This window comes from Jaculus jaculus, chromosome X (assembly GCF_020740685.1).
Source record: "Jaculus jaculus isolate mJacJac1 chromosome X, mJacJac1.mat.Y.cur, whole genome shotgun sequence".
Classification (NCBI taxonomy): Eukaryota; Metazoa; Chordata; class Mammalia; order Rodentia; family Dipodidae; genus Jaculus; species Jaculus jaculus.
This window is the reverse complement of record NC_059125.1, coordinates 18974594-18996149: the sequence shown is the minus strand read 5'-3', so window position 1 is coordinate 18996149 and position 21556 is coordinate 18974594. Positions and strand designations below refer to the sequence as shown.

General features: G+C 36.4%; 1 protein-coding gene across 1 annotated transcript in view; it reads right to left on the bottom strand.

Moving 5' to 3' along the window:
* Positions 1-21556, bottom strand: part of Dmd (dystrophin) — a 2157654-nt gene that overhangs the window by 648549 nt on the left and 1487549 nt on the right. Inside the window, exon 53 of the mRNA XM_045140973.1 lies at positions 13737-13854. Coding sequence (XP_044996908.1) covers positions 13737-13854 — 118 coding nt within the window. The remainder of the gene's footprint in view (positions 1-13736; positions 13855-21556) is intronic.

The window sequence follows — 21556 nt, the reverse complement described above, 5'->3', positions numbered from 1 at the left end:
GAACCATCTCTTCAGTACTGGGCTGCTTTTTATTTGGTTCTGATTTATTCTATGTTAGCTCATCTTTCAAAAAATGATTTAAATGTGAATTTGATTGAATTCATATGAATTTTGACTCTTAGGATCTTTTCTTTGAGACAATGTTTCATTCTAGCCCAAACTTATATCCTTGGACTTACTATGTATTCCAGTAACCTCAAACTCATTGCTGTCTTCTTACCTCAGCCTCTAAAGTCCTGGGATTATTGCCATGAGCCACTACAAAGGGCTTATCCGAGGCACTTTAAAATTTGAGTCAATACCTCCCCAATACATTTGAACTTAATTGGCACTACTGAACAGATATTGATATTTTATATAGATACATTTCAGTATTATTTTTTAAATTTTTTTTATTTATTTATTTGAGAGCGGCAGACACAGAGAGAAAGACAGATAGAGGGAGAGAGAGAGAATGGGAGCGCCAGGGCTTCCAGCCTCTGCAAACGAACTCCAGACGCGTGCGCCCCCTTGTGCATCTGGCTAACGTGGGACCTGGGAAACCGAGCCTCTAACCGGGGTCCTTAGGCTTCACAGGCAAGCGCTTAACCGCTAAGCCATCTCTCCAGCCCATTTCAGTATTCTTGGTATATATAATTTATAATGATATATTTAAATGAGTATATGACAAGTGACTGGCCAAGCATCCCAATGTGATTAAGTAAGGGTCAGGGATAGAACTTAGACCAAATCTCATTTTAGAATCAATATGTTTATTACTACTGTATTCTTATGCTGGAAAGGTAGTGTGTGTGTGTGTGTATGTGTGTGTGATTGAGAGAGTGAAAGAGAGAGAGAGGCTGAGAGAGAGAGAAGGAAACCATCTTTCCCCTCATTTTCATGAGTGCTAGGAGAACAGACACATATCAACCTGTTGGAAAATTATGTGTGTCTCACACTAACATGCACACAGTAATCTTTGCTATCATTAACATATACTATAGCCAATTATTAGCACCTTTCTTTTAGGCCTACAAAACTCAAAAAAAAAAAACTTCTCTCCAAAACCCATATTAATTATGTAGATAAAGGCTAAGTAATCTTAAAATAACTATCAACATGCCTAGCAACTACATAAAAGAGATCTAGTAGGCTCTTATCCCTTTCAAAGTGCAAGAGTAAGATAAATACATGTTCTATTCATCTGCTTTTAGGGTGGATAATATTATTGGCATTTACTGGGGTGACAAAACAACATGGGGCTATTTTCCAAGCATCTTACTCCAGAAATCACAGTGCCAATTCCAAGGCAATCGCATAAAAGATGTAGTAACTTTGTAGTAACTCACCATTCATGTGTCCTGGGGGAAACCAGCCACTATGTAATACAGATTTAACAAAAAAAAGTATTCCAGAGAAGTCCAGGTACAATTGAACCAACAAGCCAACACCAAAGAATAAATCATATGAGTGAACCATTGTGGGAGTGGATGCTCTAGTTCTAGCTTTTAGTTACTCCATCATGGAAGAACCCAAGACAGAATGACCAGTCAACTTACATATGAATAAGGATCTACAGAGTCTCTGAGGGGTAATAAGTGGTCATTGCTATCTTCAGGCATTCATTTTTGGTGTAATTGTTTTATAGCAAGGGGAATTATGCCACATGTTCCTTGAAAAAAGAGAATAAGCCCCATTCTCCCTATACATGAAGAATACTCACAATCATTCCTATTTCTAAATGCTTAAATGTGGCTGGAATTACATAATGAATAGTGGCATGCAGTTTATTGTGTTGATTCAAATTATGAAGATATATTGGTAAAAAGATATGTTAGAACCCAAATAATTAAATAATAATCACTCTAATTTTCTAAGATCTGAGAAGATAGAGTCATTTAGGAGCAATCCATGACAAACACATAATTCTTACCTTAATTTCATCTAAATTATATGTTATTCCTAAGGAGTAAGTCACATTCCTATTCATGTTCATAGGTATCAAAATGTAATCGCTATAATGTCTCATTAAGTCAGAAAGTAACCAGCATGTGGCTATCATCCACAATGAGCTTTTGATCAGAGAAACCTACAAGGTTTCCTAAAAGACAGGCAGATTTCTGTCAGAGTACTTGATGACCCACCAAAGGATAGTGGTAAGACCCTACTGCTGAAGACACCATATGTGGTTGACACATAAAATGGAATGGCATGACTGGAAGCTAGAAGAGAGTCAGTGCCCAGATAGTCAGCATGTCTAGTGTCGGAAGGTGCTACATGGGCGACTGGGGGAAATGACCAATATCTGTCCAAGAATCTCATGGTCCAACCTACTTAGCAGCAAATAACTGGTTGTGATGCCCACACAAGTGCAATAGTGGCACACAGCCATGGTGGGGAACCAACTGCTCTTGATTTCGCTAACTGATTCACTCTGTGGTATGGGACCCATAGCTGGAGCTGGGAAACAAGTCAGAACCATATCCAAACATAAGCCCACTCTCTAATAGCAAGCTACCATAAATCATGGGATACAATAGGGTCTACACCTATTAACTTCTCTATAAAAACATAAGGGTTATCTCATGCATGACCCATATACCTCAACAAAGAGGGGCCAAGGGGAGGCGGTAGGTCACGGATGAGCCTAATAATGGTACCAAACTGACTGTATTTACTGAATACAAAGCTATTTAATTAAAAAAAATTAAAAAACAAATAAATAAATAAAATAAAAAATATTTTATTTAATTAATTTATTTATTTAGAGAAAGAGAGAGCAAATAGGTGCACCAGGGCCTGTAGCCACTAAAAATATCTCCTGGTGCCTGCACACCATGAGCATCTGATTTGCATATATACTGGGGATTCGAATCCAAATTCTTTGGCTTTGCAGGCAAATACCTTAACCACTAAGCCAACTTTCCAGCTCTGGGAATTTCTTTTTTCAGTAAATCTATTTCTTTCATATATATATGTATATGTATATATATAAATAAAAAAATAAAATAAATAAACATGCTAAAAAAGAAATATATGTATATATATATGTTTATTTATTTTAAAAAGGAGAAAGAGGGAGTGAGAGAGAAAAGATGCACCAGGGTCTCTTGCCATTTCAAATAAATTCTGGATATATATGCTATGTGTTTTAGGTGCCTGGCATTACATAGGAATTGGGGAATCTAACCAGGACCACCAGAGTTTGCAACTAAGTGCCTTCAACTGCAGAGTCATCTTTCCACCCCACGTCTTATTTTCTTTTCTTATTGGGCCATTTTTTGATGTGAAATTCCTCATAATATCTTTATGCTTTACCATATTTATTCTATCACATAATAAATGTTGTATTTCTTTATTTCTATAGGTAGATGAGTAGAACAGTTGTTAACCTAAATATTATCACCTAGAAATAAATTAAAAGTAAGCAAGTAGTAGCCATCCTTGTTCATGGCTTAGCAGTCAAGGTGCTTGCCTGCAAAGTGTAAAGACCAAGGTTTGATTCACCCGTACCCACATACAGTCACATGCATTAGGTGGTGCAGGCATCTGGAGTTCATTTGCAGTGGTTAGATGCCCTGGAACACGCATTCTATCTCTTTCTATTTGCCTCTTTCTCTCCATCTCTCTCTCTCTCTCTCTTTCTCTCTCTCTCTCTCTCAAATGCATAAATTATATCACCTTTTGTGTCTTCTACCAATTCCCCTGCTACAACTCTGTTAACTCATGCCTCTTTATGTATTTTTTATCATTTCATTCTTTAAATTCTTTTCTTTTTTAAAAATTTTTATTAGCATTTTCCATGATTATAAAAAAATATCCCATGTTAATTCCCTCCCCCCCACACTTTCTCCTTTGAAATTCCATTCTCCATCATATTACCTCCCCATAACAATCATTGTACTTACATATATACAATATCAACCTATTAAGCACCCTCCTCCCTTCCTTTTAAATTCTTTTCTCTTAAGCTTCTTGATTTCCATCATGATTTCCATTCATGAGCAGATTAAATCCAACCTTCAAGAACCCCCTCTTTCAAAGGTAATTTCCTATCTTCTTTTTCTCTTTCTCACTCTCAATCTGTAATCATATTTTACTGAAGTACTTGTCCTAGATTGCCTTGCCTGAATGAACTTGCCCAAATAGCCACATTTGATCATAAGTTCTTTTAAGACAGAGACTGAATGTTATTCCTCCCCACATTCCCTCCATCACTTCTGATATTAACTGGCACATAGTGAGCATTCAACTGTTTGTTGAACTGAGCTGAACTCTGGTTGCCAGCAGCATCCTGGTGGATGTAAATTCTGAGACATGCTTGTAGCTATAACAGGTTGACAGCAGGTGCTAGATGTCAAAAGAAGGAAATTTATATGGCTGACTCCACTTCGTCTAAAATAAGCAACTCTCTAATAAAAAATACCTGAGAGGACAATCTTGGCTGGCATTTCATTAGCAGTAGAGATTTCATGAAAATGTGGAGAACAACACAGCCTTTTATTTTGCCATGAAGGATTTCATGCACTTGGTTGCAGGAATGAATGATGGGCTGAAAAGGCTGCTATAAAACTGTCAGTTAATTCAAAAAAATCCTGCGAGAGTATTTTTATTCTTATACACCAGAACATTCTCGCATCCATAGCCCCATATACCAGCTCTTTAAGCAATACAGTGTGACTGCTTTTCCTTAAAATTTATAAGATGTCACTGGATTCTGAAAGAATTCTGGACTAGTTGTGAAAAAGCCTTAGCTGAAAAAAATAATTTTAAAGAAACAACTCTTTCTTTGGATTTCATCTTCTGTTACAACAGCCCTTCTCTTGGCTTAGTTGATACAAAGGCCATATAGTATACATTTCATATTATTTCATTTCCAGCTCCTCTGTAAGAAAATATTCCATTATGACAGTATGTGCTATTTAGTTAGCATCCATATGGTTACATTAGAAACAACATATAATTTACTGTTCATAATCACCCTACCTTATTAACGGTAGTTACCAGCCTTATATATGAAGGAACTTTGGCTTAAGCAATTGTGCCTGCCAGGCCAATGTTGCAAATCTATAGATTACTGGGGTCCATGACTAGTCTGTATATGTACAACACAAGTAAAACACAAATCTCTAGTTAGACATGCAGTTCCATAGAAGACAAGAGTCTAAATAGGAACATCAAATGATTTATCTTCAGCTTGCAATAACGTGAGGCAAGTTCTGATGTTTGAAACTCTTCAACAAATATTCCATTATATTTTTGTCTTTGATTTGGCATGTCTCAGGTATTAATCTCCTACAGATACAGGATTGAATTCAATTTGCTCACTTGCCATCCTCCTAAATCTCCAAGCAAGTTAATTCATCTCTGCTGAACCTCAATTTTCTGTCTCTAAAGTGTGAATACTAACACCTAACTCCTACATTTTTAGTGAACAATTAAATAAGTCACATGGATTTCCTTACCAAAATAAGAACTTTTCTAAATATTTTATTCATATATCTTATTTCATCTTTTGCAAATAAACCTCCTTTTGTTCATTTAATTCACCATTGTTTTTGGTAGTGAGACAATTCAATAGGTATCAAATGTTCTCTCAATATTCATTCAAAGCACTCAAATCTATTGTAATCAACGTAGCAATAGCTAGTATTCATTGGGATTTTACTTTGTTTCTGTTCTAAGCATTCAATATTCTATATACTGTTGCACTGTTGCAGTCAGGTTTGCATTGCTGCCAGAAAACACCTGACGAAGAGCTCCATGATGGACAGGAAAAATTATGGCATGACCATAGGGTGGACATCATCTCCTGGCCAACATCCAATTAATAACAGCAACAGGAGAGTGTGCCAAACACTGGCAAGGGGAAACTGGCTAGAACACCCATAAGCCCACCCCCAGCAATACACTGCCTCCAGGAGGCATTAATTCCCACATCTCCATCACCTGAATCAAAACACCACATCCCACCCCTAGTCCCATAAACTGATAATCATACATGAGGTAAAATATAATGTGTTCAGTCCAACTTTAAAAGTTCCTATATTTCGTCAATTGCCTTAATTGTTTCCTTGGTTTCCAATTCATTAATTTCTGCTCTAATTTTAATTATTTCTTTCCTTCTGGAGCTCTTTGTGTTGGATTTTTCTTGTTTTTCCAATGCCTTTAGGTGGATGGTTAGGCTATTGATTTGGGATCTTTCTGTCTTTTTTATGAAGGCATTGAGTGCTATGAATTTTCCCCTGAGGACTGCCTTCATTGTGTCCCATAAGTTTTGGTATGATGTGTTCTCATTGTCATTCAATTCCAGGAATTTTGCAATTTCATTTTTTATTTCATCCACTATCCATTTATTCTTTAAAAGTGCGCTATTCAGTTTCCAGTTGCCGTTGGGGTTCTTATTGTTTTTTTTTTGTTGTTGTTGATTTCTAGGAATATAGCATTATGATCTGGTATCATGCAGGGAATTATGTCGATTTTCCTTAATATGTGGAGGCTGTCTTTGTGAGCCAGTATATGGTCTATTTTAGAGAATGTTCCATGGGCTGCTGAGAAGAATGTGTAGTCTGTGTATTTGGGATGGAAAGTTCTGTAGATGTCTGTTAGGTCTAAGTGCTCTATGGTTTTGTTGAACCACAAGACACTGGAGAGGGTAGGATCAAGACTAACTTAAATCTCCTACATCTTCCCTCCCTCCCTCTCCCCCTCTCCCCTCTATCTCTCTCCTCTCTAACTCTTGTATATTAGTCATGTTCTTCCTCAATTTCTTAGTGGACACTGACCTGTAACCCCCACTTCCAGCTTGGGCCTACTATCCACAATGAGCTTTTGATCAGAGAAACCTACAAGGTTTCCCAAAACAATGACAGACTTCTGTCAGAGTACTTGATGACCCACCAAAGACCCTACTGCTGAAGACTCCATATGCAGCTGACACGTAAAATGGAATGACATGGCTGGAAGCCAGGAGAGAGTCAGTCCCCAGACAGTCAGCATGTCTAGTGCCAGAAGGTGCTACATAGGCGACTGGGAGAAATGACCAAGATCTGTCCAAGCAACTCATTGTTCAACCTAATTAGCAACAAATAACCTGAGGTGATGCCCACACAAGTGCAATAGTGGTACACAGCCATGGTGAAGAACCAATTGCTCTTGATTTGGCTAACTGATCCACTCAGTAGTACTAGACCCATAGCTGGAGTTGGGAAACAAGTCAGAACCATACCCAAACACAAGACCACTCTACAATAGCAAGCTACCATCAATCACGGGGTATAAGAGGGCCTCCACCTATCAAACTGTATATCAAAAAATTAAGTGTTATCTCAGTTTTCCAGGTGCTAACTTACTCTCCGTTGGAGCATCTGCTTCTCTTTTTCAGATAGATGCAGATCCTAAGGAGAGAGCTGCCCCAACATACCTCAAAAGGGGCCCAACTGAAACTAAGGACAACTGGCGAAATAAGCAAGGGTGATGTTTTCCTGTGAATCAGATTCCAGCACAAAGGGGAAGGAGACCAACTCAGAGAAAATTCAAGTCCTACCAAATCAGAGAGCCAGAGCCTCAGAGGCCCCCAACACCTCAGCACTGAAGCAGACCAAAAATGAACACAACATGGCTCAGGGAAATTTTACGGAAGAGGGGGCGGAAAGAATGTCAGAGTCACACGTTGGGTCATGATTTGCAGAGACATTTATCATACCAATAACTGGGGGCTAACTCCACAATGCACAACCCATTTACATCAACAAGGAGGGTCCAATGGGAGGGGGTAGAGCACAGATGAGCCTAAACAATGGTACCAAACTGCCTGTATTTACTGAAAAGAAAACTAATAAATTAAATTTAAAAAAAATAAAAAAAAATTCCTATAGATTTTGTCAATAACAGTGGTGTTCAAACATCTCCATAGTCCAAGTATTTTTTTTTTTTTTTTTTTTGAGGTAGGGTCTCACTCTGGCTCAGGCTGACCTGGAATTCACTATGTAGTCTCTGGGTGTCCTCGAACTCTCGGAGATCCTCCTACCTCTGCCTCCCAAGTGCTGGGATTAAAGGCGTGCACCACCATGTCCGGCCATAGTCCAAGTTTTTTAACTGAGCTGTAATACCCCCCCCCCCTTAAAAAAACATAATGGCACATAATAAACATTCACACTACAAAAGATGATGTTTGGCATAACAAAGAAATATTTAATCAATACAAGAATTAAAACAAACAGGGAAAACATCAAACTCTTTAGATCCAAGTCAGACAACTCTAGCCAGGAATAAGTCTCCAAGTTTCACAAATCTAACAAGTGAAAAGTCTCTGGAATTCCAATTCCACCTGTCCAGCTAGGCTACTCACAGTTCTAGATAACTTCATCCGATGCCTGCCACTCTCCTTTGTAGCCATCCCATAGTCCTGGCATCTCTATCGGGTTTCCACTGTAACCCACATTTCATCCTCATGGCTTCATTGGGTCTCTACACAGGTAATCCAATAAGCCTACTTCACACTGCCCTAGGCTATTTCCAAATTAAAAAATATATATATATATATATACGTGTTGCAAATTCAATGACCCTCTCTTTCCTGCATTTATTATTATAGTCCATAGTACTAGGTGGGCTACCAATTTGTTAATCAAGGTTGGAATAAAATAGACCTTGAAGAACAGGACACTCCTTCAGAATTCAGGTCTCTTCAAAAGACTGCATTCTTCCTGTTGTCCCAATTCAGGTCAGCTGACCTAATCATAATGGTTATACTCTCTCAAGCAATTGCAACTGAACAGGTAGAAATTTCAGCTCAAAGATTTCATTTTCTGGGCTGGAGAGATGGCTTAGCGGTTAAGCGCTTGCCTGTGAAGCCTAAGGACCCCGGTTCGAGGCTCGGTTCTCCAGGTCCCACGTTAGCCAGATGCACAAGGGGGCGCACGCGTCTGGAGTTCGTTTGCAGAGGCTGGAAGCCGTGGCGCGCCCATTCTCTCTCTCTCCCTCTATCTGTCTTTCTCTCTGTGTCTGTCACTCTCAAATAAATAAATAATATTAAAAAAAAAAGATTTCATTTTCTGTGCCATATCCCTCGGCTCACACCAGTCCATTTCTATGCAATGCAGTCCTGCACAACATCTCAGGGCACGGGCATAATAGCAAGCCTCTCACACAAACTGACTCTAGCCCCATCAAGGCAAAACTCTTTCTCACCCTCATAAGCCAAACCTCACATTCCATAGTTCTTATTGCCTTCAGTTCTTTCAACTCTGACTAGAACAGTCCATTAAGTTGTACTTACAAAGCTGCCAGGTTTCTCTTAGGCTAAGATTTCAAATCCTTCCACAATCTTCTCAAAAAATCAGCTCCAAAAGATCAAAGCCACACAGTCAGGTACCTATCAGCAATGACTCCACTCTTAATACCAATTTTACTGTTGCAGTCATGTTTGCATTGTTGGCAGAAAGCATCCTACCAAGAGTAGATTGTGGATAAAGGAGTTTATTTTAGCTTACAGACTTCAGGGGAAGCTCCATGATGACAAGTAAATACATAATGGCATGAGCAGAGGTTGGACATCACCACCTGGCCAACATCACATGGGCAATGGCAACAGGAGAATATGCAAGACACTGGCAAGGGGAAACTGACTATAACATCCATAAGACTGTCCCAAGCAGTACACTGACTCCAGGAGGATTAAATTCCCAGTTTTCCATCAGCTGGGGACCCAAGATCTCAGAACTCATAAGTTTATGGGGTATACTTGAATCAAACCACCACACTTAACTAATTCCTCCAACCTGCGAGGTAGAATTGAACACAGTTTCTTTCTCAATGTCACAAAGGTAGATAGCCAGTACAGACAGCTTTTCCTTAAAACCTGTATGTACTTTTGCTCTATATCCTTAGAATGGCAGTGCTGGCATTATAGAAGGACAAGCTGTAGAAGCAGAGCTCTCAAATAAAAGTCTTAGAAGAATCTCATTGCCAAATACTATTTGTGAAATAAACAACAACAACAACAAAAAAAACAACAAAACAAAACAGGGAGTTCTGACTTGTCATGTCTTTTGCAATGCTATGCAAAAGTTTTATGGCTTTGTAATATCAATAGAAATTAACAAAAGTTTTACACAATTCAGCCAGTCTTAGGAAACAAAATTAAAATCCTTCTTATTTTATCAGTTTTGTTTCCCAGACCCATTTTATTTTTTAAGAAAATGTCCAGGAATGAAAGAAAAATCCAACAATCAAAAAATCAGAGAAAAATTAGCAATTTGAACATCAGAAATCACCAAAGAGTATTTCTCATCTAAATTCACTTAGTAGGAAAATTATTCTCTTAAATATATTATTAAGATTGTGATCAATGTAATTGCATAAAAATTACAGAGATCATGAAAATTGTTTTGTCTGTAGCATGTAGATATTTTACTGACCAAATTATTTGAAGTTTAACATGATTCTTACTAGTACATGTGAATTGAATTTATACTGGATTTTCCCTGGTAAAATGCAAAACGTAAGTATAGATTTTCCAAACTTTTTAAAGTTGTGAATGAAGATTTACCAAGAAAGAACAATGTTTCCATATAGTATCACATATGCATTTAATATTTTAACTGATTCCTTTTTAAGTATCTCCAGAAATTTCAAAGTAATAGGAAAGGAAATCCAATACCATCAATGGGAAAATAAGTTTTTATTGGTAAATATTTTCGTCCCATCATTTCCCTGAGAACCAAATCTACACTATGAAAACTTATATTTTGAGCACTATTCACTCTTTATGAGCACTGAAGCTCCATCCCATTACATATATTTCAGATGAATAGATAATCTAAAGTACAGTAGAGCTGCAACATGACATTGTTTAGGTAAAGACATCTTGTCAGAATTATCCCAGTACTGTTTAGAAGTCAAATTCTAGCTTATGCCATTAATAACCAACAGGGCATGTTTCAAAAAATGCTTGCTTTTATGAAGAAAATTTTGAACTATTTATAATAGAATCTTTCCATTATGCTATGAGTATTCATAAATGTCTTATTTCACAAAGACAAAATCTAGGTAAAACAGAATTATCCAAATCACTGAATATTAGCAAAGAAATACAAACATGCCTCCTAGTCACTCTGTTGTAGTCTATATCATGAAAACAGTATATGCCATATAGAAGAAATGATTGTAGATAGAAGAAATGATGAATTGAAAGTGTTGAGACAATGTTGAGTAAATATTACAAACAATATTTTTTTTCTCTCATGGAAATAACTTCTTTCTTTTAAAATATTTATTTGAGCGAGAGATAGCATGGGCATGATAGATCCTCTAACACCTGCAAAAACTCCTGATGCATGCACCGCTCAGCATCTGGATTTTTGTGGGTACTGGGAGATCAAACCTGGGTTTTCAGGCTTTGCAAAAGGTGCCTTTAACCACTGACCCATCTCTCAAACCCAAGGAAGTGATTTTTTATTGGCAAACTAACAAATGATTTTCTATAGTCTGGTAGTTTGAATGTATGCCTCCTATTGGTACAGGTATTAAAATTAAACTTGTACCTTGGATCTCCAGCCTTCTGGCTGGAAGATATGTCACTGGGGACAGATACTGGAGTCTAACCATAAGTTGTCAATGGGGGGGGGGGTAGATCTGAGTTCCACCACAAAGGTATGCAGAGAGGTCTAAGCTCTGGCAGATTTTGGTGCTTGCTCCCTTTTTGTTTTTTTTTCTGGATGCTGGTGGTTTCTCTCTCTGCTTAAATTTATAAATGGAAGCCATCTTTATTGGCCATGTGATGGAACTTCCCCTGAATCTGTAAGATGAAATAAATCTTGTTCCTTCCACAAGCTATACATGGTTTAGATGTTCATCCTAGCAATGTGTATCTGTCTACTACATATAGAGCTTACTGAAATTCACATAAGTATAGTTGACAAATTTTTATATATTTAAGGCAAGAACCAGCTTACCTATAAAATGGGAACTCAGTTTACTATTGAACTCATAAAGATTCACTCATTTCTCTGGAATAACTTCTTTTTCCACTTTGGGTGGGAGGAATTTTCAAATACATAAATTCAATAACTATCGATATTGTCTAAGTACACATTTGTTCTTTCCATTCTTGTGATAGAAAAGGCATCCTAAAATCACAATGTAGACCCACAGAATATATGTACACTATACTTTATCCAAATTAACTGTGGAAAAGACTGTTTATTTTTTTCTTTCTAAAATTTGTTCCTTTTCTTCATGGGCCTCAATACTGGATGCTATTTCATCACTGTCTTTGTAGTTGGATATGACCATGTCACAAATCACAGCCAGGAGACTACAAAAATTAATGTACATTTCATTTAGACTTGGCTCATGGAAATACTCATAAGCAATGTTTGCTCATAATCTGTTAATTGTATGTATAAGACTGATATTCTGGACATAAATTTGGAATGAGTTTTGGCCTGTGAATGACTTCATAGAGAGCTTCTTCAGATTTTTACCAGAATAAAAAGTAAACTCCTACTGTAGTAAGCCAACAATGTGTGGGAGCTTACTTTCTTCAGTGTTTAATGTTACTCAGTTAATACATGGCACATATCCAAATTCTTTGAGCATCAATAAAGAGTTAACTTTTCAAAACTAAGAATAGTCCATTTAAATCTACACTACCACAAAATTAAATAGGAAATGTCTGTAGCAGGTATTGTAGAAAGCTCCACATTTCTGGGATGAACATCGAAACTAGAAACAGTCTATAGGAGGAAGGATTTTATTTCAAGTTTACAAATCCAGGGGGAAGTTCCATAAGTGGCACAGCAGCTGCTTCCATCATTCAATCAGAGATAAACTAGCACCAGTCAGCAAACACCAAAAGCTACAAGCATACAACTGGCAGCAGCAGCAGGGGGTACTCAGGAAGAGCCCAAACCTCTGCATGCCTTTGGGCTGAAAAATCAGATTTGCCCCCAAAACACACCTTAGGGCTGGACTATAGATTCATCCTCCATTGACATCTCCTCTAACTAGGTGGCTAGAGATCCAAGCTACAAGCTTGATACAACACCAGAGTCTATGACATACATTCTAACATACATTCAAACTAACACAGGAGGTAAATCAAAATATATGAAATTGCAGAAGTATAATAGCAATTGTGGTTGTTAGCAAAAGAAAAACCAAACAGTTAAGAACTGACACAGATATACTAAAAGGAACAGACTTTTGACAGGTAAGATACTTGCATATTCTATAATCTGTTCTTTCTTATTGTGTTAGATTGAACAATTTTAATAACTGTTCCTAAAACTTTTCTTACTGTTCTATCAAATAAGTATTATGAAATCTTGCACCATTGATTTGATGCATGAACTTTACCTGATCCTTACAACATATCCAATAAATAATAGCTATCACAAGGGGCACTACAGATGGAAATGAAAGATGGTCCAGGAAGTAGTTGTTTGGACCAAGAACTAAGAATAAGAGGGAGAAACTGGTACCTCCATTGATGACAATTAAAGAGCAAATGTTCTGAAACACTCTTTCACCACCATCAATTACCATGGAACCTCTGGTTCTTCATAAGCCCTGACTTTCTGAAAATTATATTTTTTCCTATTCAATGGAATTGTATGCAATTACTGAAAGACAACATTATGCACTGAAAATGTTATCATGTACAAGTATTTCAATAAAAGCGATGGTTTATGTTAAGTTGTGATGAAACTTTCATGAATTTTTCCTTGAGTTGCTCAAGTTAAAAGACTTACTTCGATCAGTAATGATTGCTCTAGCCTCTTGATTGCTGGTTTTGTTTTTCAAATTCTGGGCAGCAGTAATGAGTTCTTCCAATTGGGGGCGTCTCTGTTCCAAATCCTGCATTGTTGCCTGAAAGAACAAATATTAGTTGGTATTGGGATTCTCCAGAATTGTACATTCATTTTATGTAATACAAAGTAAAGAACAATTTCCAAAGCAGCCAAACCCTTTCTAGAAATTAAAAGAAAGATGCTACTGGTTATGAATGTCCACTCTGAAAGGTTTTATATAAAATATCTAAACATTGAATATATTTCATTCTTAGTAAAAATATTTAAAATGAAATCCTTTTACAGATTTGATCTCCTACTGAAGAATTTACATGGAGTCATTTCAGAGTACCTAAGTTTACAAAACCAAATATCTATACAATGTTATTTTGACTTATGGCAATGTATGTGAATCATTTATATATGTAATATCATTCTATGTGTTACAAAATTAAAGTGTATGTTTATTTCAGAAATATTTAAAAGTAAAAAATGATTTTAGAGGAATTTTCTAACTTTTTTCTTCTTAAAAGTCCTTACATAAAACATGAGAAGATAAAAATTTAGCAAAGTTATCTTCCCATATAAATCATCAAGCTTTGGGCTGGAAAGATTGCTTAGTGGTTAAAGCATTTGACTAAAAAGCCAAAGGACCCAGGTTCAATTTCCCAGGACCCATGTAAGCCAGATGCACAAGGTGGCACGTGTGTCTGGAATTTACTTTCAGTGGCTGAAGGTCCTAGTGTACCCATTCTCTCCCTCTTTCTCTCTCTCTTTTTCTCTTCCTCTAAAGTAAATAAAATAAATTTAAAAAATCATCAAGGTTTTGTGACTCACCACAGGACTAATGAATTAATAGGGCAAAGAGAAGGAAAATTTCATTTTAAATAAATTCTGTATTTAGCATTAGTGATTAGGTAAGTTTGAAGAACATTATACTGAACATTGATACTGGTATTCTTCCTTAGCATAAATAATTTCTTTAGCATAAACAATTTGATTTAAGTGCTTCAGATAAAAATATCTCATATAATAAAGGCAACATTTTTCTATTCACATCTAGTAATATTAACCAGTAACAACTTCCTTTACCTTTTAAGCATATTAACCTACTGTCATCTTTGTCCCTATACTAAAGAGCCAAAATCCAAGCATTAAGTACATGGACGTACAAAAATGACCAGTGTACCTTTGTGATCTAAAATTTAATACATTTTAACTAAGGGAAGTAGAATTAATATTTCTTACTAATTTATAATCACTCTGGCAGATGTTTTATGTACATCTCTTATTTTTATTCTCATAATAACCATAGTAATAAACAAGCCAGAATTTCTGTGTGATATTAAATGTTTTGATGAAAATGAAGCGATGAAATATAATGGATAGTAATTTTTATGGAACTTAGTTTGATCCTATGCCCTTTGACTCCTATTGATTTTCTGGGAGTTTGTATTTTGAAAGGCTAAATTTGATTCATTCCATATCATTTTATTTTTAAATAGGTATGGAGATGAGCTTTGGCATTGGAGATTGATCAACAGCTATTGGTAATATTAAATGATAAGAAAAAATTAGTGAACCCTTGTAGAATTACTTACAACAGTTTTGTCTTGTGTTGAAAATTGGAGGGGCTATCTTTTAACAATTTTTCTGCATTTGTAAGCTGTGATTGCTCAGAAGAAAAATCCAATTTTCAGGTTTCTAACTTTTATAGTATCTTTACACAAAGTTGTGTTTGAAATATGGAACAAATTGACAAAGCAGGATATTGAAGTAAGTGGAATAAGGAAGTTGCAGACATTGGAGTAAGTAGCATGTGGAAGCTGGAGAGTCCTGAAGACATTTTAAAGTAGGTGACATAACGGCTGACAGATTATGAGAGATATTTCCAGAGTTAGAGTGCTAAACTCTAGTCACGTGTGACATAGCAACCTGAAAAGTTGCCTGCTCTCATATGTTTGGAAGAATCAATGGATTTTATTTTAAAGACGTTCAGGAGCTAAAGATAAAGTGAAATGTCTACCTCAAATTGAGAAATTAATTAAATATACATAGTAAAAAAAGGCCCATTAATTAATTTCCTCATTTATTCAGGTGAGTAATTTTTTAAAAAAATTTTATTTATTTATTTGAGAGCGACAGACACAGGGAGAGAGAGAATGCCAGCCTCTGCAAACGAACTCCAGACGCATGCGCCCCCTTGTGCATCTGGCTAATGTGGGACCTGGGGAACCGAGCCTCGAACCGGGGTCCTTAGGCTTCACAGGCAAGCACTTAACCGCTAAGCCATCTCTCCAGCCCAGTAATTTTTTTTTTTTTTTAAGTTTATGTTTGTTCTAGGAGCAGGCTGTGGTTGTAACAGTGAACATGCTTTTGGTATAGTGCACAATTATTGTTTAATGGTTGAAACATTTTATATCACAAATATCTTTCTGCTGGGTTATTTTTCTTTAATATTAATTCACCCTCAAGCAGATATATTATTATTTTCTTTTCATATTTCTTCTTTTTTTTTTTTTAAAGCACTCTGTCACCTCTGGCTCCAGCCTGCTTTTTTTTTTTTTTTAATTTATTTATTTTAGAGCGACAGACACAGAGAGAAAGACAGATAGCGGGAGAGAGAGAATGGGCGCGCCAGGGCTTCCAGCCTCTGCAAACGAACTCCAGACGCGTGCGCCCCCTTGTGCATCTGGCTAACGTGGGACCTGGGGAACCGAGCCTCGAACCGGGGTCCTTAGGCTTCACAGGCGAGCGCTTAACCGCTAAGCCATCTCTCCAGCCCTCATATTTATTCTTATGAATCAAAGTTTGCTCTACTTTTGCTCTGCTTTCAGGTTTTAAAGTTTGCTTGAGAAGTATGTTGTAAAAGTAACTCAATCAACTTAAATCTGCCCCTTCCTGGACTCTAAATTAAATCTGACCACAATGAGCAGCTTTTACAGCTGAACTTAGCAAGCATGTCAATTTAGACTTAAACAAGACATTTTCCTCTCTAATGAACAAAATACATCTCAGGGTATTGTGAAACCTGTTCTCTAGGTTGGCTGACTCTCTAATTCTGCTGACAGACCCATTCTTTGGAAGCACATGAGTAGATTATTAATGACATCCTTTGAAAAAGTCTCTTAAAAATCAAAGGAGATTCACAACTGCAATGCGACCATGCCATTTTCAGGTCTTTCTAAGCAGAATTACAAATCTTTGCCTCACTCATTGACCAAGACATACAATATCTATATTAAAGAATAAACTGTATAGTAATATATTTTGATATGGAATCAATCAGATACTAATATGCTCCTTACTTAATGGTTTCTCAGTATAACAGAATGAAAATTTTCTCTTTTGATTTCCTTTCCAGAAACAAAGCACAAAACTTGAAGATTGCATGCATGTAACATAAAAACCCCAGCAAATGGTGTAAAACATTACAAGCATAAAATGTGAGTGATGATTTTCATTTGGATTTCCTTTTATTCATACTCTTTTTATTTGTTATTAATGTTTATTTGACCTGATACCTTTCAATTGCATTCCACAAGCTGTCAGTTATGAGGACCTCATCCCGTCTTCTGTGGAGACATTCAATGGTCACAGAACACTCCAGGAATAGTGCTAATTATCTTCCAAATTCTATTCCATGCCCCAATCTGCTGTCCCCAGTAAAGCTAGTCTCTCGCACATACTGTTGATACTTTCCTCTACTGTATAGTTATGACCTTCAGGGTGCTTCTGTCACTCAATTTCCCCATTCCAGTTTTACTCATGCTAAACAAGTTGAATGTTTATTTATTTTTCTGTTATACTTCCAAATATGTATAACACAAGCCATTTACATGAACAAAACTAAAGTCATTTCATGCTTAAAAGTACTTAAGCATGATAATTGATTGTGTCTACATGGAGTCTATCACTTTGGAAGAAACAAAACACAGGAAAAGGAAGGGATCAATGCAATTTCTAAGAAGCTCTAAGGCAACTATTGGGCTTTACTAAAATCAGCTTACCCCTTGGAGATGAGAATTCATCATAGATTCCACTAGCTGAGCAAATATGGAGGGAAAAAGAAATCTTCAAATACAAAGTGAATCACAAGTCTTTAATCTTACAAAATCCCCCCCCCCAGAGTTGAGGGAAATGGATATAAATAGCAACTCTAAAAGGGAGTTAAACAGTAAAAGCATATATACTATAAAGTGGGTCACTTTAACGTCTCAGAAAAAAATGTAATTAATTATTATGTTAATTAAAATAAATTATACCTAAGTAACAGTAAGATATAAAATGCATTGGGTTGAACATTTATTATTTATATATCTGAGGAAAGACCTTAACCAACCTTTTTTTGTATCTTATATTTTTCTATTACAAAAGCAGAACTCTTCACACAGTCACAGTTACAGCAAAAGCCCATGGTGACTCTCAGTTGTGATTTTTCAGGTAATGATACAGAATCTTGTATTTTATTTATAACTTTTAAAGCATCAGTAAAATTTGACAAGGTAGAATATTTTATAGAATTTTGTTATATGTGGAAGCCAATAAGCATTTGGGTTCCATAGGTGTGGAAGTGTTGCTTTTCTAAGTAACTGGAAGGGTGCCACCAGTGAGAACTAAATCATCTGTCTCACTTAGCACTCTCAATTTGCCCTCTCCACTTACATCTTGCATTCAGCAATTCTCCAAATAGATGACTAAGTTCAAATTGGCCCTTATTGCCCTCTACTTCCACATTTATCACATTCTTTTGTTTGGATGTTCCTCTACTTGACTTATGTTCCCTACTTTTTCTCAAAATTTTTCATCAGTGCCTCCATTGATAGCTTGTTGATGCACACCTGTGGCTATCACTTATTTTTATTTCTTGAAGAAGTTTTTCATTAATAAACATTGCTATATGATTTCAAATTTCCAAAGATTTGTAAGAGTGGTGATAGATTGTACCATTCACTTAGACTGACCAGTTACTTATTTACTTATCATTCTATCAGTGTCTTCATATGTAAATTCAATCTGTATATGATATGTTATATTTTACTTTGAACTATTTGAAAATATTTCACATTTTTATTTATTTATTAGAGAGAGAGAGAGAGAGAGAGAGAGAGAGAGAGAGAGAGAGAGAGAGAGAGAGAGAGAGAGAATGGACACTTCAGGGCCTCTAGCCACTGCAAATGAACTCCAAATGCATGTGCCACCTTGTGTATCTAGCTTATGTGGGTTCTGGGAAATATAACATGGGTCCTTTGGCATCACAGGCAAGTGCCTTAACCGCCAAGCCATCTCTCTAGCTCATTATTTTTCTCTTTTATGCTAAGCGTGGTGATGGATGCCTGCAATTCCACCTCTGGGGAAGCTGAGGCCAGAGGATTGCTGTTAGTTTAAAGTCATCCTGGATTACCTACTTGTATGTAAAAACAAAAATTTGTGTTATTTTATATTTGGACACTTCAGTATTTATTTCTTAAGAGCAAAGATATTGCCTGGCAGAGCATCAGCTCAGTTTCCAAGTCTTAAGTACAGTCTTTATTCTGAGTGTGGTTGTTATCTCCTTAATGACTGGGTCCAAGCATATGCACTGGAATTAGTTGTCATGTCACCTCAGTTTCCTTTAATCTGAAAGAGGCTCTTTCATTTCTTTGACCTTCATCATACTGATAGTTTTGAAGGACAGAGACTAAATATTTTGTATAATATCTCCCAATTTGTGTTTTAGCACATATTTTTTAGTGCTTCTGTTAGACTTGTCAATGAGGTAGTCATAGAGGATGTACACTTAAGGAAAAAGGCTTTTTTCCTCAAAAGAAAAATGTGCAGCAGCTGGGAAGACCAGCAGTTATATACACAGTTTTCATAAACTCAGGTATTATACTAGGGGAAAAATAAGAAGGTATAAAAGCCTATGGTGAAGATTTTCAACTAATTTTAGGAATTTAAGGGAGGTATCTCCTAAATGCCTAAATACAATTTCAATGATCTCTAGCTCTTTTCTATCTGAACTATACAAAATGTCTCTAAATATATTCTGTGAATACCCACTGTGGTAAACAAGAAGTTTCCCAGGCCTTTTACTACTGGGACCTGACTGTGAACTTTAATAGCTACATAGCAGAAACCTCCCACAAATTGCATCAAAACCAAACTACTTACAGAACACTCATCACCAATGTTTGTATATAGTGGGAATCCTAAGAACATTTCCTGGGAGACAAAGTCCTTACCATCTTTGCTGCATGAAATACTTCTACCTAATTTACTCTTCCTCTTTCCTACATATGAAGTCAGGTCCACATGTTGTCCTCAGGTGCCATGGCTTCCTTCCTATTTCCTTTCAAAGAGGGCATTTCACTATTTTCCATATTTGTTCTAGAATGGCACATTAAATTTCATTCCCTGACATACCAATTTTTATCTGAGAGTTGCAAAGCCTCTCATCAACTCTTCTGAGCTATATCACATGATGATTCAATGATGCTACCATATATTTATCCATTACTGTACCTTAGTAACTCAGGTGTCTTCATGTTTTCCATTGGTTTGCCTTTTGCAACACAATTCAAGTATATTTGTATTTTTCAGTTGTCTCTATTGGAAATCACTACTCCTTTAAACATAATGGGTACTTTCGTATATGAACATACTGTAAAATGGCTGATTCCTATCATATTACCCTCTTATTCCATTAAGAGCATGATCAATATTTTCAATTTTTCAATGGTGAATAAGATTATTTGGGGAAGCTGGAGAGGTAGCTCAGCAGTTAAGGCACTCGCTTGCATAGCCTAAGGACCAGGGCTCAATTCCACAGTACCCATGTAAAGCCAGATGCTCAAAGTGGCACTTGTATCTGGAGTTCATTTGCAGCAGCTAGAGGCCTTGGCTTGCTAATTCTCTCTGACTCTCTCTCTCTCTCTCTCTTTCTATCTCTCTCCTTGCAAATAAATAAATGAAATATTTAGCAAAAGATTATTTGGGTGAGTTGCAATGAAAACTTTGTGGTTCCATTTTATACATGTAGTTCAAGAAATCTAATATCAAATCAAGTTACTAGGAATCATTTGTGTAGAACAATGATTAGATTTTCTTGAAGAAATAAAACAGAAAAATAAGAAAACATTTGAGCAAATTTTCAGAAATGGAAAAAGGAAGTTAGAGAGTGGATCTGAGAAAATATGCAACAAAATATCAGTGTGATGATAATGAAAAGGATTATGAGGAAAGACTTTGCTAAAGCAAATTCCTAACCAGAGGCAGGCTACTGAATAAGAAGACTTTAATCCAGCTTGAATTTTTAAGGGGAAGTTGCATCATGGCAGGGAAGGCACAGTAGGCTGGAGCCAGCAGCTCATGTAACATCTCACTAGAGTTAAGAACAGAATATAGAACCAGGGTATGTAACCTTAAAGTACACTTACAGTGATATACTTCCTCTAACAAGGCTCTACCTACTAAAGGTTCCATAACTTTCTTGAACAGTGCACCAAGTGAGGATCACATAATGAAATATATGAGCTTATGGGGTGCATTTTACATTCAAACACCACAGACTTTATATAAGGGAGGACACTGCAGGTAATCATTGGAAAATTTGGATAGGCCATTAGAAAGGCATTGTACTAGCTAAGACATGGAAATAAAATAATGTTTCCATTGTGTTTTCTGACATCTACAATTCTTTGAAAATAACAGGGTATAGGCTAAGACAGACAAAAGAGTTTATGGTTGCTTTTCAATTAAATTTTTAGTTGCATATAATAACTTGGCTTTTGGAAAATGAA